At 33.0% G+C, this 24,306-nt stretch overlaps 2 protein-coding genes, 1 long non-coding RNA gene and 1 pseudogene across 6 annotated transcripts; all 4 read left to right on the forward strand.

Annotated features, from left to right (window-relative positions):
- On the forward strand, positions 1–2,662 carry LOC110414881 (L-type lectin-domain containing receptor kinase IX.1 pseudogene; annotated as a pseudogene).
- A 5,860-nt stretch (positions 2,663–8,522) lies between these two features.
- On the forward strand, positions 8,523–11,742 carry LOC110418551 (uncharacterized). Its single transcript, XR_002445402.1, has 3 exons — positions 8,523–8,705; positions 11,238–11,349; positions 11,436–11,742. It is a non-coding gene; the product is annotated as an uncharacterized LOC110418551 (long non-coding RNA).
- LOC110418543 (protein FLOURY 1-like) lies at positions 8,564–9,992 on the forward strand. The gene has a single exon (XM_021431302.2). It carries the CDS (start codon positions 8,895–8,897, stop codon positions 9,834–9,836), a length of 942 nt encoding a protein of 313 aa, XP_021286977.1. The 5' UTR covers positions 8,564–8,894; the 3' UTR covers positions 9,837–9,992.
- Positions 11,743–14,601: 2,859 nt separating the features above from the next.
- Positions 14,602–23,794, forward strand: LOC110411745 (methylmalonate-semialdehyde dehydrogenase [acylating], mitochondrial-like). Of its 4 annotated transcripts, XM_089783421.1 has the most exons (21): positions 14,602–14,818; positions 15,302–15,315; positions 15,439–16,008; positions 16,114–16,208; positions 16,402–16,473; positions 16,578–16,739; positions 16,822–16,900; positions 17,016–17,170; positions 17,520–17,583; positions 18,184–18,263; positions 18,559–18,624; positions 19,741–19,791; positions 19,935–20,086; positions 21,041–21,131; positions 21,356–21,436; positions 22,367–22,444; positions 22,567–22,602; positions 22,704–22,747; positions 22,835–22,913; positions 23,201–23,291; positions 23,415–23,794. In XM_089783421.1, the coding sequence occupies exons 3-21, from the start codon at positions 15,459–15,461 to the stop codon at positions 23,516–23,518; spliced, it is 2,130 nt and encodes a 709-aa protein (XP_089639547.1). In that variant the 5' UTR covers positions 14,602–14,818; positions 15,302–15,315; positions 15,439–15,458; the 3' UTR covers positions 23,519–23,794. The 4 variants fall into 4 exon arrangements, with proteins under 4 accessions (XP_089639547.1, XP_021277728.1, XP_089639551.1 ...); XM_021422053.1 differs by having other exon boundaries at positions 15,302–16,008; XM_089783425.1 differs by lacking the exon at positions 15,302–15,315.
- The last annotated feature ends 512 nt before the right edge of the window (positions 23,795–24,306 follow it).

Here is a 24,306-nt window from a genome sequence, read left to right on the forward strand (position 1 = left end):
CTTTAAAACTCAAACGGAGAAGAAATTATTGTATAAAAATTAATACAAATTCAACTTAATTTTGTTTTCTAAAGGAAAAAAAAAGCAAACTAAATTTATCAGTAATAAAAAAAATAAAAATTGCTGCCTCATCTAATACAGTGCAGTAGAATTGAATCTGTTTTTCAACATGTGCGGAATCCTCCAACCACCTCTGTATGTCGTCTAGCCCCCTACCCATTTTGTCAAAGTCAATGAGCTTTTACCTAGTCGTAACACGACTATGGAGGGAGAAGGGTCGCACAATCACAGTAACCCCATTCACAAATCAAAGCAAAATGGCCTTGTTTTAAGCTCTTCTGAAGCAGTTGCTTTATTCATTTTGGTTCCCACCATGCTATTACCTTTTCTTTGGTCTCCTTCGCCGTAATGGGTTATCAATCTTCCTGCTGCTTGTTTCTCTTCGTTTCTTCCTTCTTTCTTTCCTTCTCCTTCACCAGCTGCCTGGAATTCTCTTACCCTCCTAGCAGCTTCGACCCAAACGACGCAAGCATTATTGTTAATGATTCGACTAGAGGTGACTCAGAATTTGGGGACCGGGTGATTCGAGTCATTGATCCCGATCCTGTTAAAGGAACAGCCCAAAATTCTGTTGGCCGAGTTCACTATGCCAAACCTTTTCAACTGTGGGATCCCAGAACAAATTTTGTCGCGGATTTCACCACTAGTTTTGACTTCGCAATCTCGTTTGCAAACGAGCAGTATAATTCAAGTATCGGTTCGGGTGGTCTGGCCTTCTTTATAACTTCAGAGAAGTCGCTGGTTGCTCCAATAAATTCTTCTGGAGGATGGTTGGGGCTATTCAATGAGAGGATTAATGGAAATTCATCGAACCAGATGGTTGCAGTTGAATTTGATACGTTCAAAAACGAATGGGATCCTAGTAACATCCATATTGGTTTAGATGTCAATTCTATAGTTTCCGTGAATAGCACAATTTGGAATGAGGATATTTTCAGTAACAGTACCTACCACCACCGTGCCACTCTCTCTTACAATGGAACATCTAAGGCTTTTAGGGTCGCTGTCAAACTGGCGGATATTTTTGGTGAATCGGAAACGTTGAGTCTCACCTACAACGTGGATTTAAGTAAAGTGTTGCCGCCCAAGGTGTATGTTGGCTTCTCGGCGTCAAGCGGACAGGCAGCGCCAGCTCAATTGATCATAAGTTGGAATTTTACTTCACCCGTGATTCCAAATGATGAAGGTTTGGAGATGTGGAAGGTGGGGTTAATCATAGCAGTGGTGGTCTTTTTTGCAGGGGTGGGGCTGATAGTAGGTATTTTTTGGAGAAATTCAAGAAGAAAGAAACCTGAAGAAGATGATGATGAGGAACGAGGAATTGATGACATCATGGACATGGACTTCGCAAAGGGAACTGGACCGAAGAGGTTCACATTTAAGGCATTGGTTACTGCAACGGGAAACTTCTCGGAAGAGGGAAAACTTGGGCAGGGAGGTTTCGGAGGTGTCTATAGGGGTTACTTGGCAGACCAAAACATTGAAATTGCAGTCAAGAAAGTAGCTAGCAACTCTGATCAAGGGAAAAAGGAGTATGTTTCTGAGGTGAAGACCATAAGTCATTTGAGACACAGGAATTTAGTTCAACTTATTGGTTGGAGCCATGAAAATGGTAATTTCCTTCTAGTTTATGAGCTCATGCCCAACGGAAGCCTAGACTCTCACCTTTACGGCAAGAGAAATCGTCTCACATGGCCAATAAGATATAATGTTGTTAAAGGATTAGCTTCTGCCTTGCTCTATCTCCATGAGGAATGGGAGCAATGTGTGATTCACAGAGATGTCAAGCCCAGCAACGTAATGCTGGATAAGAACTTCAGTGCCAAACTAGGTGATTTTGGTCTTGCTAAGTTTCTTGAACATGGCCTTGGCTCACAAACAACAGTTTTAGCTGGGACTATGGGCTATTTGGCTCCTGAGTACGTGATCAGAAGCAAAGCCAGCAAGGAATCTGATGTGTTTAGCTTTGGAGTCGTGGCACTGGAGGTGGCTTGTGGGCGCAGGGCAGTGGAACATAAGGAACAGGAGGCCAAAGTGGTGTTGTCCAGGTGGATTTGGCAGCTACATGTGAATGGAAAGCTTCTTGAAGCAGTAGATGAAACACTGAATGGAGAATTTGATGAAGACGAGATGAGATGTTTGCTGTCTGTTGGATTATGGTGCTCTCATCCAGATTATAAGCTAAGGCCTTCTATAAGGCAGGCAATCCAACTTCTTAATTTCGAAATTCCTTTTCCCACTTTTCCATCCCAGATGCCAGAGGTTTTGTGTTTTCCTCCGGTTCCTTCCGATCTTTTCAATTATACAAGCTCGAGTGAGGCCACAAGCCAAACCACCACATCTGCAACAACCACTTCCTCAAATCAAAGCACCTCATTTGAATGTTTTCATCCAACTTCCTCAGGTGACGAGGTTTCAGCTTTGATTCACAGTTGTTAACATATCAAACTTTTTTGTTTCTTTCAATTATTTCATTACTGCCTTGTTGTTTGATACTTGTCTGTAGCATGTTCATTTTTAAAATGTTTCTTCAATTTTATCTGTGATTCAATCTGGTTAGTTTTTATCATGATGAAGAAGAATGGAGCAAAGAAAAATTCAATTTCTGGGAAATTAAAAGAATATCGAAGTCTAATTTCCCATAGAAAGGTCGTAAAACGTGTTTGGATCTTTTCCCTTACCCGGTCTCAAGACTTACAATTCATTATGCGTCCATTTCTGTTTCAAAGAAACAAAATTTTCCAGTAAAAAAAATTAGAGCGCCCCACCATGATGGAATTCTTTTTCATAGGCAAATGGTGATGTATACTAGAGAGACCCGAAGCAAGAAAATTCCCTACCTTTGCGAGTGAGATGTTAAGCCACTTTCTAGAGATGAGGGGAAAAGTCAAGCAAAATTCCCTGGTCGATCAAAACCATTGTCCAAGCATAATAAATTGCTGTTGGACTCAATCCCAAGTATGGATGATTGAATTTTGCTAGAAGCAATTAAGTTTGGAATATGAAAAAACAAACATGAAACTTCTTAAATTAAAAAGAAAAGTGCTACTCATCTGTCATTACCAATCAAAAAAATATATAGATCACTAGTAATTGGATTTAGAATAAGAGGAATATTTTTTCACCAAAAAAAAAAAGCAATTAATAGCTGCTCACCCTGACATAAAATTTCTCATTAAAGGAATAACACAACTGACGTAGCGTGTTGTAAGAAACACAATCATCGCCGTCATTCTTGCCTCTGTCGCTAGACCTAACTTGTTATTGACTTATCCTGACGGCAATGAGAGAAATTATCTCCAGATAACCACGCCATGGAGATTCCTACGCAATTGGTCAATAGTAATTTTGTACGATACAAAAACACGAAGTTGAAAAAAATTTCCATTCCACAGTGGATGAACCAATTATCTTGATTTCAGTTACTTCTGTTGCCTCAAGAGCTTGATTGGTTTTTCTTAAATTTTCAATTAATTCCATTTTTACCATAACATACCGAAAAGACCTTCTACTTTTGCTTTATGTCCATTACAAAAAAATAAAATTGAAAAATTTTTGATTTCATGATGTATGATGGAACTACCTCGATTTCCAGTTAATTTAGTTATTTTTAAGAGTTTGATCAATTAAATCCGTTTTTAAGAAATTTCAATTAATTTGATTTTCTATCATAACATGCTTAAAATATTGAACAGACCATTTTCTTTAACATAATGCGCATTATAAAAAGATAAAATTAATAAAATTTCAATTTTATAATATATGACCTCCATCTTTTAAGAAATTTAAATTAATTCAATTTTTAGTCATGACACGCCGAAGGGGCCGTTCACTCTCCGGCGTAAGCCTTTTGAAAGCGGATGAATGCTGCTCTTTTTTTTTTTGTCTCTTCCATCAAATAAATAACACGTAAGACGCGGTCATAGCAAAAAGGTCAAAGTCAAATCACTGTATAAAACTTCTGTAACATATTTTCCATCCGAAGGGCAACAATTTAATATATTGTTGGTGAATAAAATTATTCTTCTTGTATTGGTGCAGTCCAAACAGGAGACTTCGTGGCGGCATCACTCCAACCTGGTGAAATGCAGCTCTTTACCATGTCAAATACCCACCAACCATCAGCTGTGTGATAGGTAAAATGGACACAGTTGCTTCTACATCCTACTCTGCTTGCGGAGACTGACATACAACAGTTAGTCCCCAAGAACAAGGCTCTATCCCCAAGGCTTGCCATCCTAACCCATAAGAGTTTTGCTGTATTAAGCTGGAAAACTTCTACATCATCCACAACTTTGATTGATCTTCTAGAGATGAGGAAAACCAATAAGATTTTCCCCTCAGATTCGAGCAAATATTCTCTGAAATGCTTTGGCAACACAGAAGGAACAGCCCTTTCCGAACTCAGAGAGGTGATTCTAGGATAAGAATCAGTGGCATCTATCACTGCAAGGGTTCCCTGCAAGCTCAGAACATAGAACCTTCCATTAAATCCAATAGCATTAGTAAATGTCATAAAATGCTTCCCTTCTGATTTCATCGAACAATGTGGTTTAGTCAAGGTGCAATCTTGCTTCACCCATTCCCTTCTTCCTTCTCCTCTTAGTTGACAGAATACAAACGCTGGATGACTGGTTCCTGTCAAGACCATCACAGTAGTACGATTCTTATTAGATAAATTTCTGGCTGATGAGGATACCACCACACGGGCAAATGGAATCCTTTCATCCCATTCTGGGAGTCTAGAAAAGGAGTATCCATCAACTGGATACCAAAGGTAAACAAGTTCTGGAGATTTGGGGTCTGAAAATGTGTCTCCTTTAGCCACTATAGCCTCATTTGAGAAACCAACATAATGTTTCCAATAGCTTCGGACCGGCGGCCTTGCCCACCTTGAAAAATACCAATACCAGAACCACCTTCGGTGAAATGAAACATTGAGATTAGGCTCGACGTAATTTTCGTCATTGTTGCCATTTATCTCATCAAAGAGTTGAAAACATGGTGGTGTAAAATTATTAGGATTGCATTTTCTTGGCGGTGATCTACATAACTTGGTCAGCCCTCCATAACTTATGTTTTGCATCAGTGCTGGCTGCTTTGCGATTATGTCGACCAGTATTTGTGGAAGATCTGGCCATGTGACTGTCCCGTTGTTGGCTTTCTTGGGAGGAACTTGCCTCTTGTTCTTCACTTTTTGAGCCATGGGTGTAGATTTGTGTGCTAGGTTTGAAGTTCAAGCTCAGAGAAAAAGCATAAAATATACATGGATTAGCGTGGCATCCAAGTTTTGAAACCTTTAATCATTCAAAGTAGACACAATGAAACCAGAGAAAAATTACTACTTCGAAAGAAGTAGGAAGAATCTCGACGTAGGCGTTGACGGTGAGGGCTTGGGCAACACGGTTTTCTTGTTATTATTCCTACTATTTTTTATGTCACCCATGTAATTTGAAACGTTAACTATATTAATATACATCAAAAATTATAGAAAAAAATAAAAAATTTATTATAAATAAAAATATTATTAAAAACCTACAAAATATATAAATATTAATTATTAAATAAATAAATAAATACCTAAAATAATCCTTAAATTATTTTAAAAAATATAAATAAATTTTTATTCTTTTGTTACGTTCAATTAAGTTTATATATTTTGATTTTTAAACTCAATAAGTCTTTATAATTATTGAATAACTAATTATTTTTAATTAAAATATTATTTGTCATTATATGTTATATGGCATGATGACATAATTGTGTAGCATTTTTGCATTCTATAACAACATCACATCAATATTGTATAGATACAAAATAACAAGTGATATTTTAATTGATAATATTTAGTTAATAATTAGTTATAAGGATCTATTTGATTGAAAATTTGATTAAACATAAGAGCTTATTTAAACTTTCTTAAATAGTTTAAGAGTTTTTTCAAATATTGTATCTTAATAAATTTATAAACTTTTGAGGGAATAGACTCTCCACTACAAATCCACAAAGTACAAAAAAATAACAATTTTAGATTTGAAGTAATAATCCACTTGCATAAGAAATTATTTTTATACTAATTGTTGTTTCTAATAGCAAAGTCATAAAATACTTAATTAAAAACTTTTAAGATTTTAACTTCTAAAAAAGAGTAAAATATGTAAATCACTTAAATAATTTAATTTGATTTGAATTGTACTAGCATAAATAGTACTTAATTGAAAGTCATTGAATAGAATTAGACTCCTTATTTCTAAATGGAATAAATCGAGAGCAAAAATGTTCATTTTAGTCAATTAAAAAAAATTTCAATATCCATACTTTTATACATTTTTACATATATATATATATGAAGTATTGATATTTTTCAATATCCATACTTTTATATATAGTACATAGATTATTACACTCTAGACGATAATTATTTGATTACAGTCAGAAGTAAAATTGACTATGTAAATTTTTATAAAGTAAATACTTTTACTCATACAATCTTCGTACAAATCATATAAAAGATTTTAAGGTCCTGTTATTTTAGAAACTTAATAATAATATTTATGAAAAATAAATGAATAAGTATAAAAAGATATTATTTGAATTGAAAGAAGTAGGAATAGGATTGAAAATTTAAAATTGTAATAATATAAAAATACCCATAATAAAAGAGAAAAATAAAATAGAAAACAAAATGAGAAAAAGGGTGGTGGGGTGCTGCTTTGGAATTTCTACTGTTCCCAGAACAGTGCCTCCTTGAGAGGGGAGCAGTGTATGAGGAACACTAAGAGGATTTGGTTTTAGATACATTAAATAATGTAATGATAGTCTATCCTTTCAAGTTTCAAGGGCACCAACGAATCAGGTGGGAAGCCAACAAAATGTTTACAGGGAAACAAACAAGTCCAATCGCCTTTTTGACTTCCTTTCAGCTTGAGGACAGCACAACTGTCTTCAGTTCAATAAATTTTGTTGATACTAAATTCCATGGAGGATTAGTATAGGTTCGGATCTAGCCTGAAAAGAATTCCATGGCACTGAATTTCTAGCTCTTAGACCGATTGCCACTACCATTTTTAAACAAAATATACATCAAATAGAGCAAAAATCGAGATCTGGCTCGATTGGCATGTAAACTATGCATTACCACACTGCTTAGTATTGTTGGCAGAATACAAAGGGTGGGGATTTGATCCAATTTTTTTTTTCCGGTTTCAACCAAGCTCTATATAAGAAAAACCAGCATTGGTAATTGAAGGGCAAGTTGTCCTTATTGAGGGCTTTCAGTTCTGATTTTGATCAAGGAAATGAATAGTTTGAAACATGTGACACCTGACCAATCCCGACGATTAATATCTTTCATGTCGAACTCTAAAAAATGAATTAAACACTTAGAATCAAACAATGGATAACATTACCTACACCACCATGCATGGGCGTAACCTGGATTTTTTGAGGTATATAAATACTAAATAAGTCATTCCATTTGCATGTCTGATAATTAGTTGCGTTACCTAAACATAGATCATGCTTTTGGGATGTCTAAGACCTTGTATTTGATGCGTTGAGTGTGCTCAGCCATTAAGAGGTAAGAGCCACGAAAAATTAGTAATTTCATATAATATATAGTTTCTTAATACCATAGCACCATATAAGAAAAAAATACTTTATTAATTATAAATGGGCATGATGTTTGATTTTTTAAAAATTATTTTAAAATATTTAAGTAAATTTTTATTTTTATTATATTTTATAATTTTATTTTAAATTAAATAAATTTTTAATTAATAATTAATTATTATTAATTAAAATATTATTTATTATTTTATTATTACATAATATTGACGTTAATGGTAAAGTATCACATAATTATACCATTATATCATATCAACATGCCACATCATCATCTATTATAACATATTAACTTATCATATTAGCATAAAGTAACATAAAATAATAAATAATATTTTAATTAATAATAATTGATCAATCATTAATTATAAAAATTTATTTATTTTAAAATAAAAATATAAAAACTTAATTGATTGTAATAAAAATAATGCTTTATTTGAATTATTTTAAATAATTTATAAAATTTTTTAAGTACTATGCTTATAAATGTCATTATTTCAAATGTATCCGGTAAAAATGTTATATTCATCTTATATTTTGTCCATTTTATTTTTTTTTAATATGACAAATTTTTATGGAATAATTTAAAACTAAATTTTATCAATTTATGACCGATACACTTATATATAAATATAATATTTAAAACTAAACCAATAATGTAGTTAAAAACTTAAAAACATTCAACGGATGAGTTTTTATGACTTGAAAGAAAGCAAATAATAGTACAAAGAAAAAGTATAGAGTCAAAAAATAATAATAAAGAATAGTTAGTAATATTAAGATATTTAGCACACTGGATTTTCATCACACGTCATAATTTCGCCGACTCTTCTGAAAAAGTGAATATACGACTCGAAAGGCCCCCCGGTTTTCTTCGCTTCTTTCTTCTCGTGTCCCAATAAAACCCACGCTATGAGGACACTATACAACAACTGCCACCACTCTCTCTCCGCGAACAAATCCCCATCTGCTGTTTTCCCTAACAATTAACAATGCTTGAGGGATCTTCTCCGTTGTAGAAGGTCAGTGGTGAACAAAATTTCAGCACTCTGTTTTTCACTTTCATGAGTTCTAATCAAAGGAAAGAAAAAGAATGTGAAAACTCAGTGAAATCTTAATGCCTGTTTCTTGCTTATGTTACAAGTTTTTGAGCCCTTCAAGATTTTGTTAAAAGGATATAGATAAGAGTGGCACAAAGTCATTGAACCCACATGCTGATTCTGGGTCAGTTTATTTTGTTGGTGACTGTGTGCTCTGTTCTTGAGTTGCACAAGAGGGTTTTACAGGTTTTCTTGGGGGCTTTCATGATGGACTGTCCTTCATGCTTGAAGTTTTTGACTCAAGGAAATGAATTTTTTGGATGTGGGTTTTTCGTGTTTGGTCGTTTCTCACATGTTTTCAATGTCTTGGGGTTGTTTTTGGTGTTTGGTTTGGGGTTAAAGTTTTTGCAATTTGGTTTGACGAATATAGGTATAACGCAATTCTTATGTGATGTTAGAGGGAAATCAAATTATTTGAGAGGTAGGATTTGTTTAAAACGTGACCTGGATGAAGTTTATGATCCAAAGATTAGGTCTTGTCTCTCTGGTTCGTTAAAACAATTAGAAAATTGCAAAGATTTTGTCAAGGAAGATACTGATGGTAAAGCAAAATATGTTGTAGAAGAGAACAGTGATGATAAAGAAAAAGAATGTTGTCCTGAAGATGAAGAATTTGATGTAATGGCATTGAGGAAATTGGTTAAACTTGAAAGGAGAAGAACAAAGGCTGCTTGTCAAGAGCTTGAAAAGGAGAGAATAGCAGCTGCATCGGCAGCTGATGAGGCAATGGCCATGATTTTGCGCCTTCAAAATGAGAAGAGTTCAATGGAAATCGATGCTAATCAGTACAAGCGAATGGCAGAGCAGAAGCAGGAATATGATCAACAAGTTATTGAATCATTGCAATGGATTGTAATGAAACATGAGTCAGAGAGGAGTTTACAGGAAAATCAATTGCAGTTGTGCAAGCAGAAGTTGAAGCATTATATGAAAGATGATGAATTAGGTCAATTTGAAGATGATGTAGGCTTCAGCTTTTTGCATGCTACCCAGGAAGATGGCATGGAGAATGAGTCAGTTAGCTCTTATGAAACTGAAACTTTGGTATTGTAAGTTGTTGATTGTATTTTACTTTAGGTTGAGTTGAATGGAATTAGGTGCTCATCTTTTAAAGTTTGGAAATTGATTATTAAACAATACAGTGCAACTAATATCTGCTCTTTCATTTCTTTCTTCTCCAAAATTTGATTTCCTTAGTTGATTTGTTCTCATAAAAAATGTAGCTTTATGTCCACTTATGTAGCTCTGTAAATGCATTTTATCTAGGGAGCATTTAACCAAAGGATTTATGAAGGAAGTTCGATATTGCATTATTTTTCTCTCCTTCATTATCACTTTTTTGAGCTTAATAAGTAATTTAGTACACACTACATTATTGATGGATGAAGCCTTTTCACTTCAATCATTTTGATGGCGATGGAAAGTTTAGATGTTAGTGATGTATCTTTGTTGGCATTGCAGAAGATATTCGCTGCTATAGTTCCATTTCTGAGCAACTTAGAATGACTTATTCACCAAGAAAGACTTATGTTCTGTTACAAACATGATATTATGAGCAAATTTTTCTGGATTCCACTTCTGTACTTACTCGTGTTTGTAATTAAATTCTGACAGTTTTTTGATGAAACGGCATGTTTAAAAAAAATATAAATACAATTATTTCCACCATCTTTTAAGTTTGATTGTCTCTATTTATAGGCAATCATAGATCATACGGTTATGCAGACTATAAATAGCCACCTAATATTCCAGTTAGAAGAAATGGAAACTAGAATCCATTGTTTCTAATTTTGTGATTTTGTTGTTATTTTAAATGAAAAGGGCACATCAGAGTAGAAGTCCTATGAGAGATTTTTTGTTAGACAGATGAGTTCCAGCCGTACTTGGCTACTCGAACAATCTTTCCTACAACCTCTCCTGGTGGAACCATAAAGGAAGTTTAACCTTTGGGTTCATCATAAAGCATAGCATTTATTAATGAATGCTTTACTTCATATTGTTTCTGCAAGTGAGTATTGGCAAATGAGGACAACTTTACTGGTTCCATTTATTTACAAGTTTACGGTGTCTCTCAACACTTATTTCAACCTTGGTTTATTATTAGATTTAGCATCTGCGTTTTATTTTCAATTCATTAAGCTATCTGACTATTTAATGATTACAACATTTTTTCAATTTTAGGAAGATTTGTGCTTTCTATTTAGATTGTTTATCATTTCATACTTTGATATATCTGGAAAAGTTTTCATTTCTGCTCAGTTCTTGAACTATCATCCTCATCAAACTGCTGTTTGGGAGAATGGGAGTTATACCCTGTGTTTGAGTGGGTGTTAGAACATGCTTTTATCCAGATTAATTTCATTGTAGAAAGCAATCTACCTGCAACTAGTTTGTTTGTCATTCTTTTCATCAAATTGACTAATCAAGTTATCCTAATGCCTTTTACATCTACAGATAATACTAATGCAGTCAATATCTTGTTGTTTATTTCCTATGGGGCTTTACTTGAGTCTTAATGATATATAAAGGAAGGATGAGGAAAAACCGAAGCACTGGACATGTCCAGGTGAGTGAAAAGTATTTAGGCAAAAGCTTTTAAAGGAAAAGAATTGAGGACGTTGAATAGATTGCACTAAGCAGATACATGAACAGATTACTGGTTTCACAGGTTTCTGTACACATTGTCATCTACATTTCTTTAAATCAAATGCCAAGCCATGGATTATTCTCTTTACTTAGCAAACAAGCAGTTCTCTATCCACCCTCCAGAGCAAGATTGATGAAGTTAGGCCTAGCCTCATTACTAAATATGCTGGTTGGCGTCATTGTATGTAATATATGTATCTATGATTGTTGTGGATTCAAGCAGATGTTGCAAAAAAGGATATATTTCATTGGCAAGTGCTGGAATTATTAGCTGTATAACATGTAAACCAAATAATGAGTTAATGACTGTTGTTTTAAGAGGTAATGAGAACAGACCTTAAGAGTTAATGGCTGAGTGGTTGTCCTGCTGAACATTTAAACTGTTTTCAATGTTTACCAACTTGTCCAAGATGGAAGACTTTCTCTGTTGGGAAAACCAAGTAACAACCTCAGAGCCAGGTAGAGTATTTGTGCTTAGAATCAGCTGGCTAATTAATATGTGTGCTGTTATATTCCACTCTCATTAGTATTAGTATTTCCATTTCTTTCCTTTTCCTCATTTAACCAGATTGGGTTCATCTGCTTTGGACTGTTTTACTTATTGCAGAGCAAAAATGAGCAATATGAGTGGTATAATGAAAGAAAAAAGGAAAATTTCTTTAGCATCCCCAGGAAAAGTCCAAATACTATTTGATCATGCCAACTTTATTGGAGTTTGGAATTTGATCCTGTGAAGTTTCTAATTAAATCTTCATCAACTACTATATTTGTGCCATTTTCACGCTTATAGTGTAATTAATAATTTCCATTAAGTATTAAAATATTTTCAAAAAGAGATAATTACCAGGAAATTTTGCTGAAAATTATTATTATTATTAGATTTATAATCACAATTTATCATCTCTGTTTCTCTGACTTGTTTTCACCATTCTTTATAATGAAATTTACTCCCACAACTCCACATTGAGGAATAACAAGCTAATTTCCACACGTTTTTCAGGGAAAAAAAAAGTCAACTCAAAACATGTAAAACTAAATTTTATCTTTTCTTTGATAAAATTTGATTAATTACTAGCATATTTTTTTTCTCTTGTAAATTTAGAAATGTCAATAAATAACTTATAATCGAATGTCTTACGTTGTCTGACTTGATTAGGTAAGATTTTGTACTCGATTAGTAAAATTTCTACCCATCACAAGTTTGGGTAATGATTGTAGGATAACCACTACCCAATTTAATTATAAATAATCATTTTTAATATTAAATTTTAATTTTTAATATATTATTTTTTATTTATAATTTTTTTTATAATTAATATAATATTTACTAAATTTCATTAATTGTTCTACATATGATTTAAAATTTTAATTTACTTTTTATGAACTAACTTAAATTTATTAATTTAATTTTTATTAATAATATACATAAAAAATTAATTTAAATTTATTTTAATATGAGGTTTAACAAGTACAGATATATAACATGTAATGTCTAAGATGTTAATAGAATGTTTAGTTGGAGGAATGGATTTATCTCCAAAAATTTTCTCCTTATGTTTGGTTTGTTTATGGAGGAAAGAATAGCCATTCTTCTTCAAAATCTTGCGAAACTTTGAAATAACTAATACTACCTCTCCCATGGTATTAGCTATTTTACACCTACTGGAATAGAATCTAAAATATTTTAGATTAAAATGTTTATACCTTCTTTTAAAGATTACAAATCTAAACTTATAAAATTAATATTTTAAATTAAAAAATTAAGACATTAAAATTTTAATATTTTAATTACAATAATATTTAAATTATAAATAAAATATTAATATTGTAAAAATAATAATTTTAAAATTATTAAGCGCAAATATAAATTAAAAATAAAATACAAATAGAGAAAAAATAATAAAAATAAAAATTATACTAATACTTAATAATAAATTATTAAATTATTAAAAATTTAAAGTTTTAATTAAAAAAAATTAAAGGATTGAAAAATTTTACTTAATTTTTTTTGATATAAAATTTATTAAATTATATAAAGAGTAATTTTGTTTTTGATGGAAATAAATCTTATTATAATAAAGAGTTTAATTTTTCAATTATTTATTAACAAATATTTTGAATTTAAATATTAATTAAAAGTATCAATATTTTAATCATAATTATATTTAAATTATAAATAAAAATGTAATATTTTAAAATTTCAATGATTAAATTATTAAATAAAATTATAATATTTAAATTATTAAAATATTAATATTTTAAATGAATTATAAATTATTAATATTTAAAAAATAAATCTAAATAAACATAATAACATTTAAATTATAAATAATATATTAATATTTTATAATGTTAATGATTAAATTATAAATAAAATATTAATGTTTAAAAAATAAAATAAAAATAAATTATATTTATAATAAAATGTATTTTTATCTTTTTGTCTTCTATTCTTTTTTTATTCTAAAATTATTTTTACCAACCAAAGTAATAAGTAATAATAACTATTTTTATTTTATTTTATTCATCATATCAAATTAAATAATAATTATTATATTTTATTTTCACAAAATTAATTTTCTATTTAATTCTTATCTATTTTTTAAGCCACTGTTGACATCTTTAGTTGTAATAAAAAGCTATAATAAAAAAAAACCCTGAACTATTTAAAAAATATAAATAAATTTTTATAATTAATAATTAATTATTTATAATTAAAAAATAATTTTATATTTTATATTTAAACATTAACGTGAAAATCGAAAAATATTATAAAATTATATTATCATATCATATCAACATGTTATTTTACCATCCATTATGATATATCAATTTATTATTTAGTGTCACATGACATATAATGATCAATAACATTTTAATTAAATCAAACGTTAATAATAAAAATTTATTTAATTTAAAATAAAAATATAAAAATTAATTTATATTTAAAATAAAATATAAAAACTTAATAAATAAAATAAACTAATAAAAATTTATTTATTTATTTTAATAATTTAAGATTTTTTTTAGATGTTATGTCTAATAAATTTTGCACAATATAAAATCCGAAAAGAAGGCCGGAAGAAAGAAATTACATTCACTTAGAGCCAAACACGCCGCGAAGTCGTGTTTGGTTGAAATGCATTATAACTGGTTTAAACAACGCGACCAACTCACTGCCATTCTGGCAACGGCAAACACATACCTTGTTTTCTTGATTCGGACCCATCAAGAAACACCTTCGACTGTCCCTCAATTGAGCAAAATTCACCCTGCGAGAAAAAGCATATTAAAAAAAACCCAAAATAAAAGAAAAATAAAAAAGGAGAATTCCTTTTTTATCCTTTGGACGTCCGGCGCCGTCGATTCGCTCCCGATCCTCGTCGATGGTAAGCCTCCGCAACTGCTCTCTCTCTTTGGCTCTTTTTGTCTATCTTTAACTGAAATTATATTTTCCGTTTGGTTCCCGAGAGAATGAAAGAAAATTGAAATGCCGAGTCTAATTTACTAGTAGAGAATTCGTTGCAATAGGGTATCTAATCACTAGAATTTGGTTAGGGTCACTTCATCATGATAAACAGAGGCCATAAAAGATTCCGGTGCATTAATTGAAGTATATGGATATCTAGGCATTTTGATCGTGTGACATGCCAATTCAATATTCATGTGAATCATATAGGAAGTTTAATTTCTGAAACAAGAAAAAGTGCTTTTGAGCTATTTATATATAAGGTTATGAACTAAAAACATTTCGGATGATACATATAATATCGAAAATGTCCATGTCTATGTTTCGTGCATAGCACAAGTACATGTGTTTTTATATAATTATTATAAAGTTTTTTGCACCTAATTGAGTTTTGTTTTTACAGCTTGGAGAATGTAGGTATTATAATCTACTTTGTCTCAATGGAGAGTGAAGTCCTAGAGGAGGATGATCAAATAAATAACTGCTGATTGATTGTGTTGAGGATCTTCAAAGTCTGACACTTATTATGCTTTATTCTAGGTGATCTCTTTCATTGACTTATGATGGATATAAGTAGCACAGAGTTGAATGAACAGACACAGATGCTTCCTCCTCCACCTGGAACCTTTGTAGATCGTGAAGAACTTATCCAGCATGTTGGTGAATTTGCTGGATCACAAGGGTACGTGGTAACTATTAAGCAATCAAAGAGAGAAAAAGTGGTAGTCCTTGGCTGTGACAGAGGAGGTGTCTATCGTAACAGGAGGAAAACTGTTGATGAGTCCTCTGTTGAATGTATTCGCAGAAGAAAGACTGGTTCTCGGCTTACAAATTGTCCTTTTGAAGTTGTGGGTAAAAAGGATGATGGTTTGTGGGTACTTACTGTTAAAAATGGAACCCACAACCATGAGCCCTTGAAGGACTTTGCAGAACATCCTTCTGCTCGTCGATTTTCAGAGAAAGAAGTCTTGTTAATTAAAGAAATGACAGAGGCTGGATTAAAACCTCGGCAAATACTAAAGAGACTAAGGCAGAGCAATCCTGATCTTTTATCGACACCAAAGCATGTCTATAATGTCAAAGCCAAGCTCCGGCAAGGAAATATGTCAGGTAGTTTGTTTTTGCATCACTGTCAGGCACTCTCTGATTTGTTTGCTTTTCCTAGTTTCTTTACAGTATTTTGTTATGCTGAGTGATTTCATGTTTGTGTTCTAGTGAGAAACTACAAGTCATTGAGACCTCAGAAATCTGCTGTAAGAAACAATTATTTGTCAGTTATGGAACCATCCTGGAGGCAACGGAACCCTCCGGTAAGCTTTAGATGTTATCCAACATGATCAGCTCACAAAGTTGTAGCCCAACTACTTGGGATGAGGGAGATTTTTAGTGCTTAAGTGAACTATTCTTTGCTGTCTCACTCTTTTCTCTTTATCTCCCTCTCTCCTTGTTGGGTTTTTGTCTGAAGTTACATTGGAATTAAATTCTCTTGGTGCTACATGTCAGAGGGTTCCCAATCTCATTGGGGGCAGATTTGTTGATTCACAGTCATTTGCATCTATTGATGTTATAAACCCTGTGAGTATCACCTTAAAAATTTCTGTTTTGGTTACTCATGACTATCAAGTCAGCAGTCGATGATTGAATTTTCCTTTTTATAATAAAATTACAATATTTTATAGGCAACACAGGAAGTGGTTTCTCAAGTTCCTATGACTACAAATGAGGAGTTCAGAGCTGCGGTATTTGCAGCTAAACGGGCTTTTCCATCATGGCGTAACACTCCCATTACCAGCCGACAGCGTATAATGTTCAAGTTTCAAGAGCTCATTCAGAGAGACATTGTAAATCTCTAGAATCCTATTGTTCTATTCTTGATTAATATAAATCTTTTATTGATGGGAATAATCACTACTGGTGCCTTAGGATAAGCTTGCTATGAACATTACCAATGAACATGGGAAGGCATTGAAGGATGCATATGGTGATGTCTTGAGTGGAATAGGTCAGCATCTTTTTTTTCTTTTTGGGTATTTTATATTTTTCTTTCTCATTTAGTGTTTTCTGTGCATCTTTTTGGTAATGGTTTGCTCTATAAAGTCTTTCATTTTCCCTCGTAGAGGTGGTTGAACATGCTTGTGGATTGGCCACTTTGCAAACTGGGGAATTTGTTTCCAACGTACCAAATGGGGTCGATACTTATACCATTAGAGAGCCGCTTGGTGTTTGTGCTGGTATTTGTCCCTTCGACTTTCCAGCTATGATTCCCTTATGGGTAAGTTTAGTTTGCTAATAGCCCAAGTTCACAGTGTGGCTATCTAATATCACTTTTCTTACTTATTATGGTGCTTAGTAATAGGATTACATGTATTAGTTATGGTCTCGTGTTGCTTGTCAAAAAACAAAAAAAAAGAAGTTATGATCTTGTGTTAAAAGAGTGAAACTGAGATCAGAATTTGATATACCTGGATGGTAGAATTGGCTGTCTGCTTTGTTCTTTAGCTTTGTTAGTCTGTTACAAGAACAGTAGGACACTGGCCTCCCTTGGTTTTACATGCAAAACATTTTAGTCTACTTGTTTTGGTATAATCCTCTCATTTTTCCCTGAATTTTTCTACATGCAGATGTTATCTATTGCAGTTACTTGTGGCAATACTTTTATACTGAAGCCATCAGAGAAGGATCCAGGTGATACTTATTTCATGCCATTTACCACCATGAAATTGTAGTAACTTTAACTTCTTCCTAATAATACGAAAATCATATCTCAGACATCTGAAACATGCTTGCCAAGTAAGGAATGCTGTTAAACATGTATTTTTATGGATATACATGTCACACATATAGCAGGAGTGATTTGATTTAAGCATGGGTAAAAGTCTTGATTCACACATGGTGGATTGTTTTGAGAAAACTTCTATGCATGTTTGAATGCATTAAATGGTTAGTTGACTCATTAACATATGGCCATATTAAAAAAAAAAAAAAAGAATTGACTTGTTGCTATGAACTTGGAAAAAGGTTTTCCAGCCACCTCATATTTAGGTGTTGAAAACATTATGAGCTGTGAAATGCATTTGGAGTGTAGGAGTAAATTTTATGGGCCTTTAAATGAGCTATTCTCAATCTAAACTCAAGCAATTTGGACTATTCTACATCTTTAGTTAAAGATTTATAAATGAGAATATAAAGCCTGTATGTTAAACAATTCTGACTTGATGGCTCCTGGTGCTTACATAAGGCAGTTATGTGCAGTGTATAACTGATATGTTATTGGTGGTCTTTCAGGGGCTGCTGTGATGCTTGCTGAGCTAGCAGTGGAGGCTGGTTTGCCTAATGGTGTTTTGAATATTGTTCATGGCACCAATGTAAGTTTGGAGTTTGGACTTAACGGTTGTTCATTGGTTCTTGTCCATTCTCAGTATCCTTCCATTAAATGATTCAGAGGATAAACATGTGACCTTATTTTGTTACCTACAATTTTTTCTGCTTAATATTATTGCAAAAGAAGCTGTTTTTCTTTTGGGTCTATGATGTTAAATTTGCCATCATATTAATCACTGCCACAATCAAGTTTGTATTTTGATTATTACTGTATGCAATATATCTTATTTCTGTTTCCTTTTTCCTGGTCGTGTTATGTTTTTCTGTGGTTTTGGACAGGAAATCATTAATGATATGTGTGATGATGATGACATCAAAGCTATATCTTTTGTTGGCCCATATACAGTAAGTTATTTCTCAGTCCTGAGTTGCTTTTACAATCACGGTATGCTGGTCTACCTTTTTCTGTTTACGTTTATGATCATTGTTTACTTTTAAGACATTATTGTTACAGTGCATGGTAGGTTAGACGTAATTGATTGAGGATATACGTGTAAATTTGTGAAGCAGACAGAGCTCTGTATCATTTGTAGGTTGAAAGATTGTGTTAATTTGAAGAGGCTGCTTGCTGAGATAAGTTTTGCTTTTGGACAGTCTGAACAGTAGCAACATGAAGTCTTTTGAATTTGTTGGAATACCTAAGGACAAAAAAGGGTGTTAGATCATGAAAGAATGGTTTTAATGTTTAGAACAATGGAAATTTTCAGGTTTTATTTTATAGAGTTGGCGAGCACGGAAAAAGTGATAGGCTCAATCCAGCCATATTTAATGTGGAAATCAAACTGCCAAGATATATTTGGAAATGATGCGATCAAAATTGGAACCAACCCTGGTTCATTGACTTTGAATTTGTTGGGAAGGAGATTGAAATGCTTCAGTTGTTGCAACTAATGTGAATGAGTTGCTTTGTCTAGGGAAGCTAACAGCTTTTCTCCACATTTACCCATGCATAGCTTTTGTGAAATGATATTTAATTTTCCCAACAAGGTAGGGATCCTATCAAAGACCAGGCTAAGTACAGCAGTACAAGCATAACTGAAAGAAAAGGTAGAAAAACCACATTATCGGCTCGCCCTGCTCAGTTAAACACCTGAAAACAGTAAACAGCTGCAACTTTTATACCAATATAGAGTGGTCAAACAGTCATGCTTCAACTTGTGTTTAAAATCATGGAAGTATTTCTGCTGAAACATTGTTCTCTCACATCTCTTACGTGAACATGTTATTAAAATCTGTTCTGGTATTATCTTTGCTTTGTCATGCTTCAATTTTCATATTTTGAAAGGACGAGATGACTTTTAACTTGTAATGACAGGACCAAACATTGTTGTTTGTCTGTTGCTACCTTAGTTTCTGTTTACAATTATTGATCTCGAGCGTTTGGCTTTTTGTATTAGTATGGGACTTACCGGAGGATATTTTACTAATGTTACCTTTTTGCATGTTTTTAATTTTTACAAGGTGGGTGCTTATGTGTATTCTAGAGCTTCAGCCAAAGGAAAACGTGTTCAGGTATGTTTTGGAAACATATCTGTTGTGTTTTTTTTTTACTCAGTACAAATCTGCTGTTTATCCTATAAAAATTCTGGTTGCTGTCTTGTACTAGCAATAATTTGAGTTCCATGTAAATTTTGCTGGTTGATTGTTGTCCTTAGTGCAATATTGGAGCCAAAAACCATGCAGTTGTAATGCCTGATGCAAGCATGGAGACTACGCTGAATTCTCTGGTTACAGCTGGCTTTGGTGGGGCAGGACAGAAGTGCATGGCACTCAGTACAGTTGTTTTTGTTGGCGGCATGACTCCATGGTAACACTGTTTTCTTTTGCTCATATTTGTATCATTTAGTCAGTTTTTGTTGAAATATTGTTGTTGATTTTAGTTTATGGGTCTTATGCAGCATTTTCATACAGCTATTGATTTATGATTGAGTTAATTCTTTCCCTGGAATGAGCCACATTGAGTTGTATCTCGTAGTTGCTCTTAATATATATCTCCCAATATGTTATCTGATTGTTATGGATTTGATTATTGCATCATCAGTGGCCTTATATTCTTTCACATTTGTAAGTTAACTCATAATCATAGCAAGTGGAGGTTTTCAATCTTTCATATTTCTGTTTATTTCATTTATTTGTCACATAGGCCATTGCTCATATAACCAGTTTTTATTGATGAGTGAATATATGGTCATGTATGTCGGGGTTTTTTCTTTTTCCTCATATGTAAATTATTGCTTTTAATCTGAAAAGACCCAGTCCTTAATTCTGCTCTATACTGAGTATTAATGTGGACGTGATCTTTTAATTTTCATAAGAGACCTCATTCTAAAACTAATTTAGGCTGTTCTCTAATAAAAAGGGAAAATAGCCTATACCATTCAGAGTTGTATTTTCTAGTATCCACAGCCAAGAATCCTACTTCTGACGGCCCTGAGTAAAGTATGCTTGGAGTAAGTGATTCAAGTTCTGTAATTGGAAATGCTGAAATTACTTAATTGGCCCCTGTGTTTAAAGTTTAAATCTCATTCAGGCTAATGTGGTTTCATGGTTGGCTGAAAGCTATAGCAGGAGCTTTCCATTGGGCAAGAGTTATAGATTTATCAAGAAAAGAAGCATTTAAACGTTCCTTTCACATGTCATTTTCATTTTTTTCAGAACTGTCAACCTATCTCCCTTCCCTTGTTGTTCTTTCTTCCTTGTTAAATTGATGTTACTTGGATTTGTGTGATTGACTTCAGATGTTTGCATGAACTTTTGCTAGGGAAGATAAACTGGTGGAGCGTGCCAAAGCACTTAAGGTACAACCTGGAACAAAACCTGATACAGACCTTGGTCCACTGATTAGCAAGCAGGTACAGGATGATTCAGAGTCTACTAAATTATTCATAATCTACACTAAATTGGGATGGTGAATTGGAAGTCAATTCCTTGGTATATTTTATGCTGTCTGAGGTGATACAATTTACAAATTTTTTGTTAGGATGCATGTAAGGCTTGCTTGTTAAACCCCATGTTTTTTTGCCCGTCCTTCTCAATTATGAAATCACATTCTTTTAACAGTTGTAATGGTTGGCAGGCAAAGGAACTCCTATGTAGATTGATCCAATCAAGTGTTGAAAGTGGTGCAAAACTAGTAGTTGATGGGAGAAATATTGTGGTACTTTATTTGATTATGAGTTCTATCTATTAATTTATGATCTGCTTAAATTAATTATTACTTATTTTTTTCTTGGCTCAGTAGCTTTCATTGAAAAAGAAAATATTCTGTCCTTGATATCAATGATCCTATTGGTTGAAGTTTTCTGGTGCTTTCTTGTATTTATAAGATGTTATTCATGACACAGAGTTCAAATAACTAAAGACAGATAGCCTGCTTGTTTTGGAGTTTGGACTATGGCTATTAGGGATATTATGAAAGGTGTCAATGGGATCATCAAAGTTTTATTTTTTCATTTTGTTAGGAGACCCATCAAGCCTTGGTACACAAGGGAAGGTAGCCTTCTTCTTTGCTACTAACCCCCCTCCCCTGCCCCTTTCCCCAAGTACTTAACGTAAGAAAGCAGCATTTAGTTGCAGTTCAATGTAGTCACCTGGCTTAAGACCCTGGCCATTCCATTGGAAAAAATAAATTAGGGCATTCCTCCCTTCCATCTCATGTCTGCACGTGTGTCAAAATTTGTTCTGAATAATAGTTCTTGACATCACCATGGCTGAAGTTGGATGTCTTTGCACCTACAACCGGTCAAAGTTACAATCAAGTTGTAAAAACTGAACATCAGAGGATGAAATGTTAACTCATTAAAATTGCCATCCTGGAGTCTCATATTTTTTCTTAGAATGTTTTACCTCTGAAGTGTGTGAAATTATGCGACAAAAGAATGGCCACAGATACTGCCAATGTCAGTTGTCTCGGTAAATAACACACTGGAATCTACTGAGAAACATGCCACACGGCACACCCTCAACATAGTGTGTTTATGGTGATTTTGGTTTTGAGGAGCATATATTGAAATGCAGTTTTACTTTGAAGTTTGAGAAAGTGTTCAAGCAACCCTCATTCATATGGTTACCTTTTGAGTGGGTGTAGGTTCCTGGGTATGAGCATGGGAACTTCATTGGCCCCACAATCTTATCTGATGTCAAGGTCAGCATGGAATGTTACAAGGTATATTGCATTCCTCACAAAAGATGGTTCTTTTGTAAGATATGGTTGCTCTCATGGAAGTAGAGCCTCAAACTCTAGAACCAATCAAAGTACTCAATGACACAATTTCTTGGTTTATACAGGATGAAATTTCTGGCCCAGTTCTCCTGTGTATGGAGGTTTGCTACTTTTTGGACTTTTTCTATTTGTCTAATTCTCCAATTGGAAGTTTGTTGTGTTCTTAAAAACATGCTAACATGTGTATTATATTGTTTCTCAGGCTGATAGCATAGAAGAGGCTATAGATATCGTTAACAGGAATAAGTAATGCCAATTCCAACTTCCCTGGACTCCATTGTCTTCCTAACGCTTGCGGCTTAATATTTTGCCTTATACATCTTACTCTTGCAGATATGGCAATGGAGCTTCTATATTCACTACATCAGGTATAGCGGCAAGGAAATTTCAAACAGAGGTTGATGTCGGGCAGGTAATGCAGCTCCTTGCAGTGTTTCCCTCTGATACATTGACAGCATGAAGAAGGCCTAATTTATTTAATTGTGCTTGTTTGTTATGTTGATCCTGTCAATTGTTCCCATTTGCCCATTGTTGAAACTGATATTCCATTTTTTGCTTGAAAATTCTATTTCAGTTTAACATAATGTTTTATTCATTTCTGAAATTGACTAGCCCCAGCCCCAGCCCCAGCCCCAGCCCCTATGATTTTGCTGCCTGATATGGAAATGTGTTGATTTTCTAATGGGGTTTTTGAATCAGGTTGGCGTCAATGTTCCAATCTCAGTCCCACTGCCCTTTTCTTCGTTTATCAGCTCCAAGCCGTACATTGCTGGTGATCTTAATTTTGATGGTATATATGCGTAGATCCCTTTCAGAAGTTTATTACATTTCATATGCCTTTCCCAACTAGAATTGATCAGGTGATATAAATTATCGAAGTTTATAAACTAGTGTGTTATCATGTGAACTTCAGGCAAGGCAGGAATTCAGTTCTACACCCAGATTAAAACAGTTACTCAACAATGGAAGGATCCAGAAGGCAGTGATATAGCAACTTTGCAAGTGCCAAGTTCGTAGAGTTCATAATAGACTAACACCATATTATTTTAACTTTTTCCCCTTATAATCCCTAGTTGTGTTAATAAAGAAATAAGATCGCAATTTGTATTACTCCTAGTCCTGTCCCTTAGCTTAATTGCATTTTCTTTGTTATTAATTTTTTATTGATTTCTGCTGTCATGAAGATGATAAAATGGAAATTGAATTGCCCCATTTTGCTTTAATATTAATTATCAATAATAGATAAGTGGCTGTACAAACTTGAATTTGTCAAAAGGAAATAAGCATTGAGTAGATGAACCAAAAGCAATGTTTGATTTAATTGAATTGTTTTGTTTCTACTAGTATTTGATTAGCTTGTATGTTCTTTGATCTATTGATAAACAATGAAACAGATAGTCTGCTAAAGTTTGTGAAGTCAAGATTAAGGAGACATGTCTATTACTTAAAAAGTTGTTATGAATATGTGTGAATATATATTATGTTACGATTGAAGTGTTAAGATTAAGTCGAGCAATTGAGATAGTTTAAATACTCAGCAGGTCTGACCCATAAGAGTAATTTGATGTAAATTTTTATATTTGATTATATATATTTAAATTTAAATGTAAACTAAATTGAATTAGATTAAGATTTAATTTATCCAAATTAAATCTTTCAAGTATTATTATTTTATAAATTTGATCTAGATAAGAAGTTATTAGTCTATAAGTAGATCTCTAATTTCATTTGTAAACACTCTCAAATAACATATTATTACTCCCTCTTAATACTCTCTCATAGTCGTTCATTCAAATTATATTTTG

Source organism: Theobroma umbraticum, unplaced genomic scaffold (genome assembly GCF_002168275.2).
Source record: "Theobroma umbraticum cultivar Fairchild unplaced genomic scaffold, ASM216827v3 scaffold_30.0, whole genome shotgun sequence".
NCBI lineage: Eukaryota > Viridiplantae > Streptophyta > Magnoliopsida > Malvales > Malvaceae > Theobroma > Theobroma umbraticum.

Excerpts from the sequence above, each read along its gene's own strand:
- LOC110411745 (XM_021422053.1), top strand. The coding sequence starts at position 15,459 with ATGATGGATATAAGTAGCACAGAGTTGAATGAACAGACACAGATGCTT. Across the intron at positions 21,437-22,366 it reads TTGATGGGAGAAATATTGTG|GTTCCTGGGTATGAGCATGG; the intron begins GTACTTTATTTG and ends GAGTGGGTGTAG. Across the intron at positions 22,603-22,703 it reads CAGTTCTCCTGTGTATGGAG|GCTGATAGCATAGAAGAGGC; the intron begins GTTTGCTACTTT and ends ATTGTTTCTCAG.
- LOC110418543 (XM_021431302.2), top strand. The coding sequence starts at position 8,895 with ATGCTGATTCTGGGTCAGTTTATTTTGTTGGTGACTGTGTGCTCTGTT.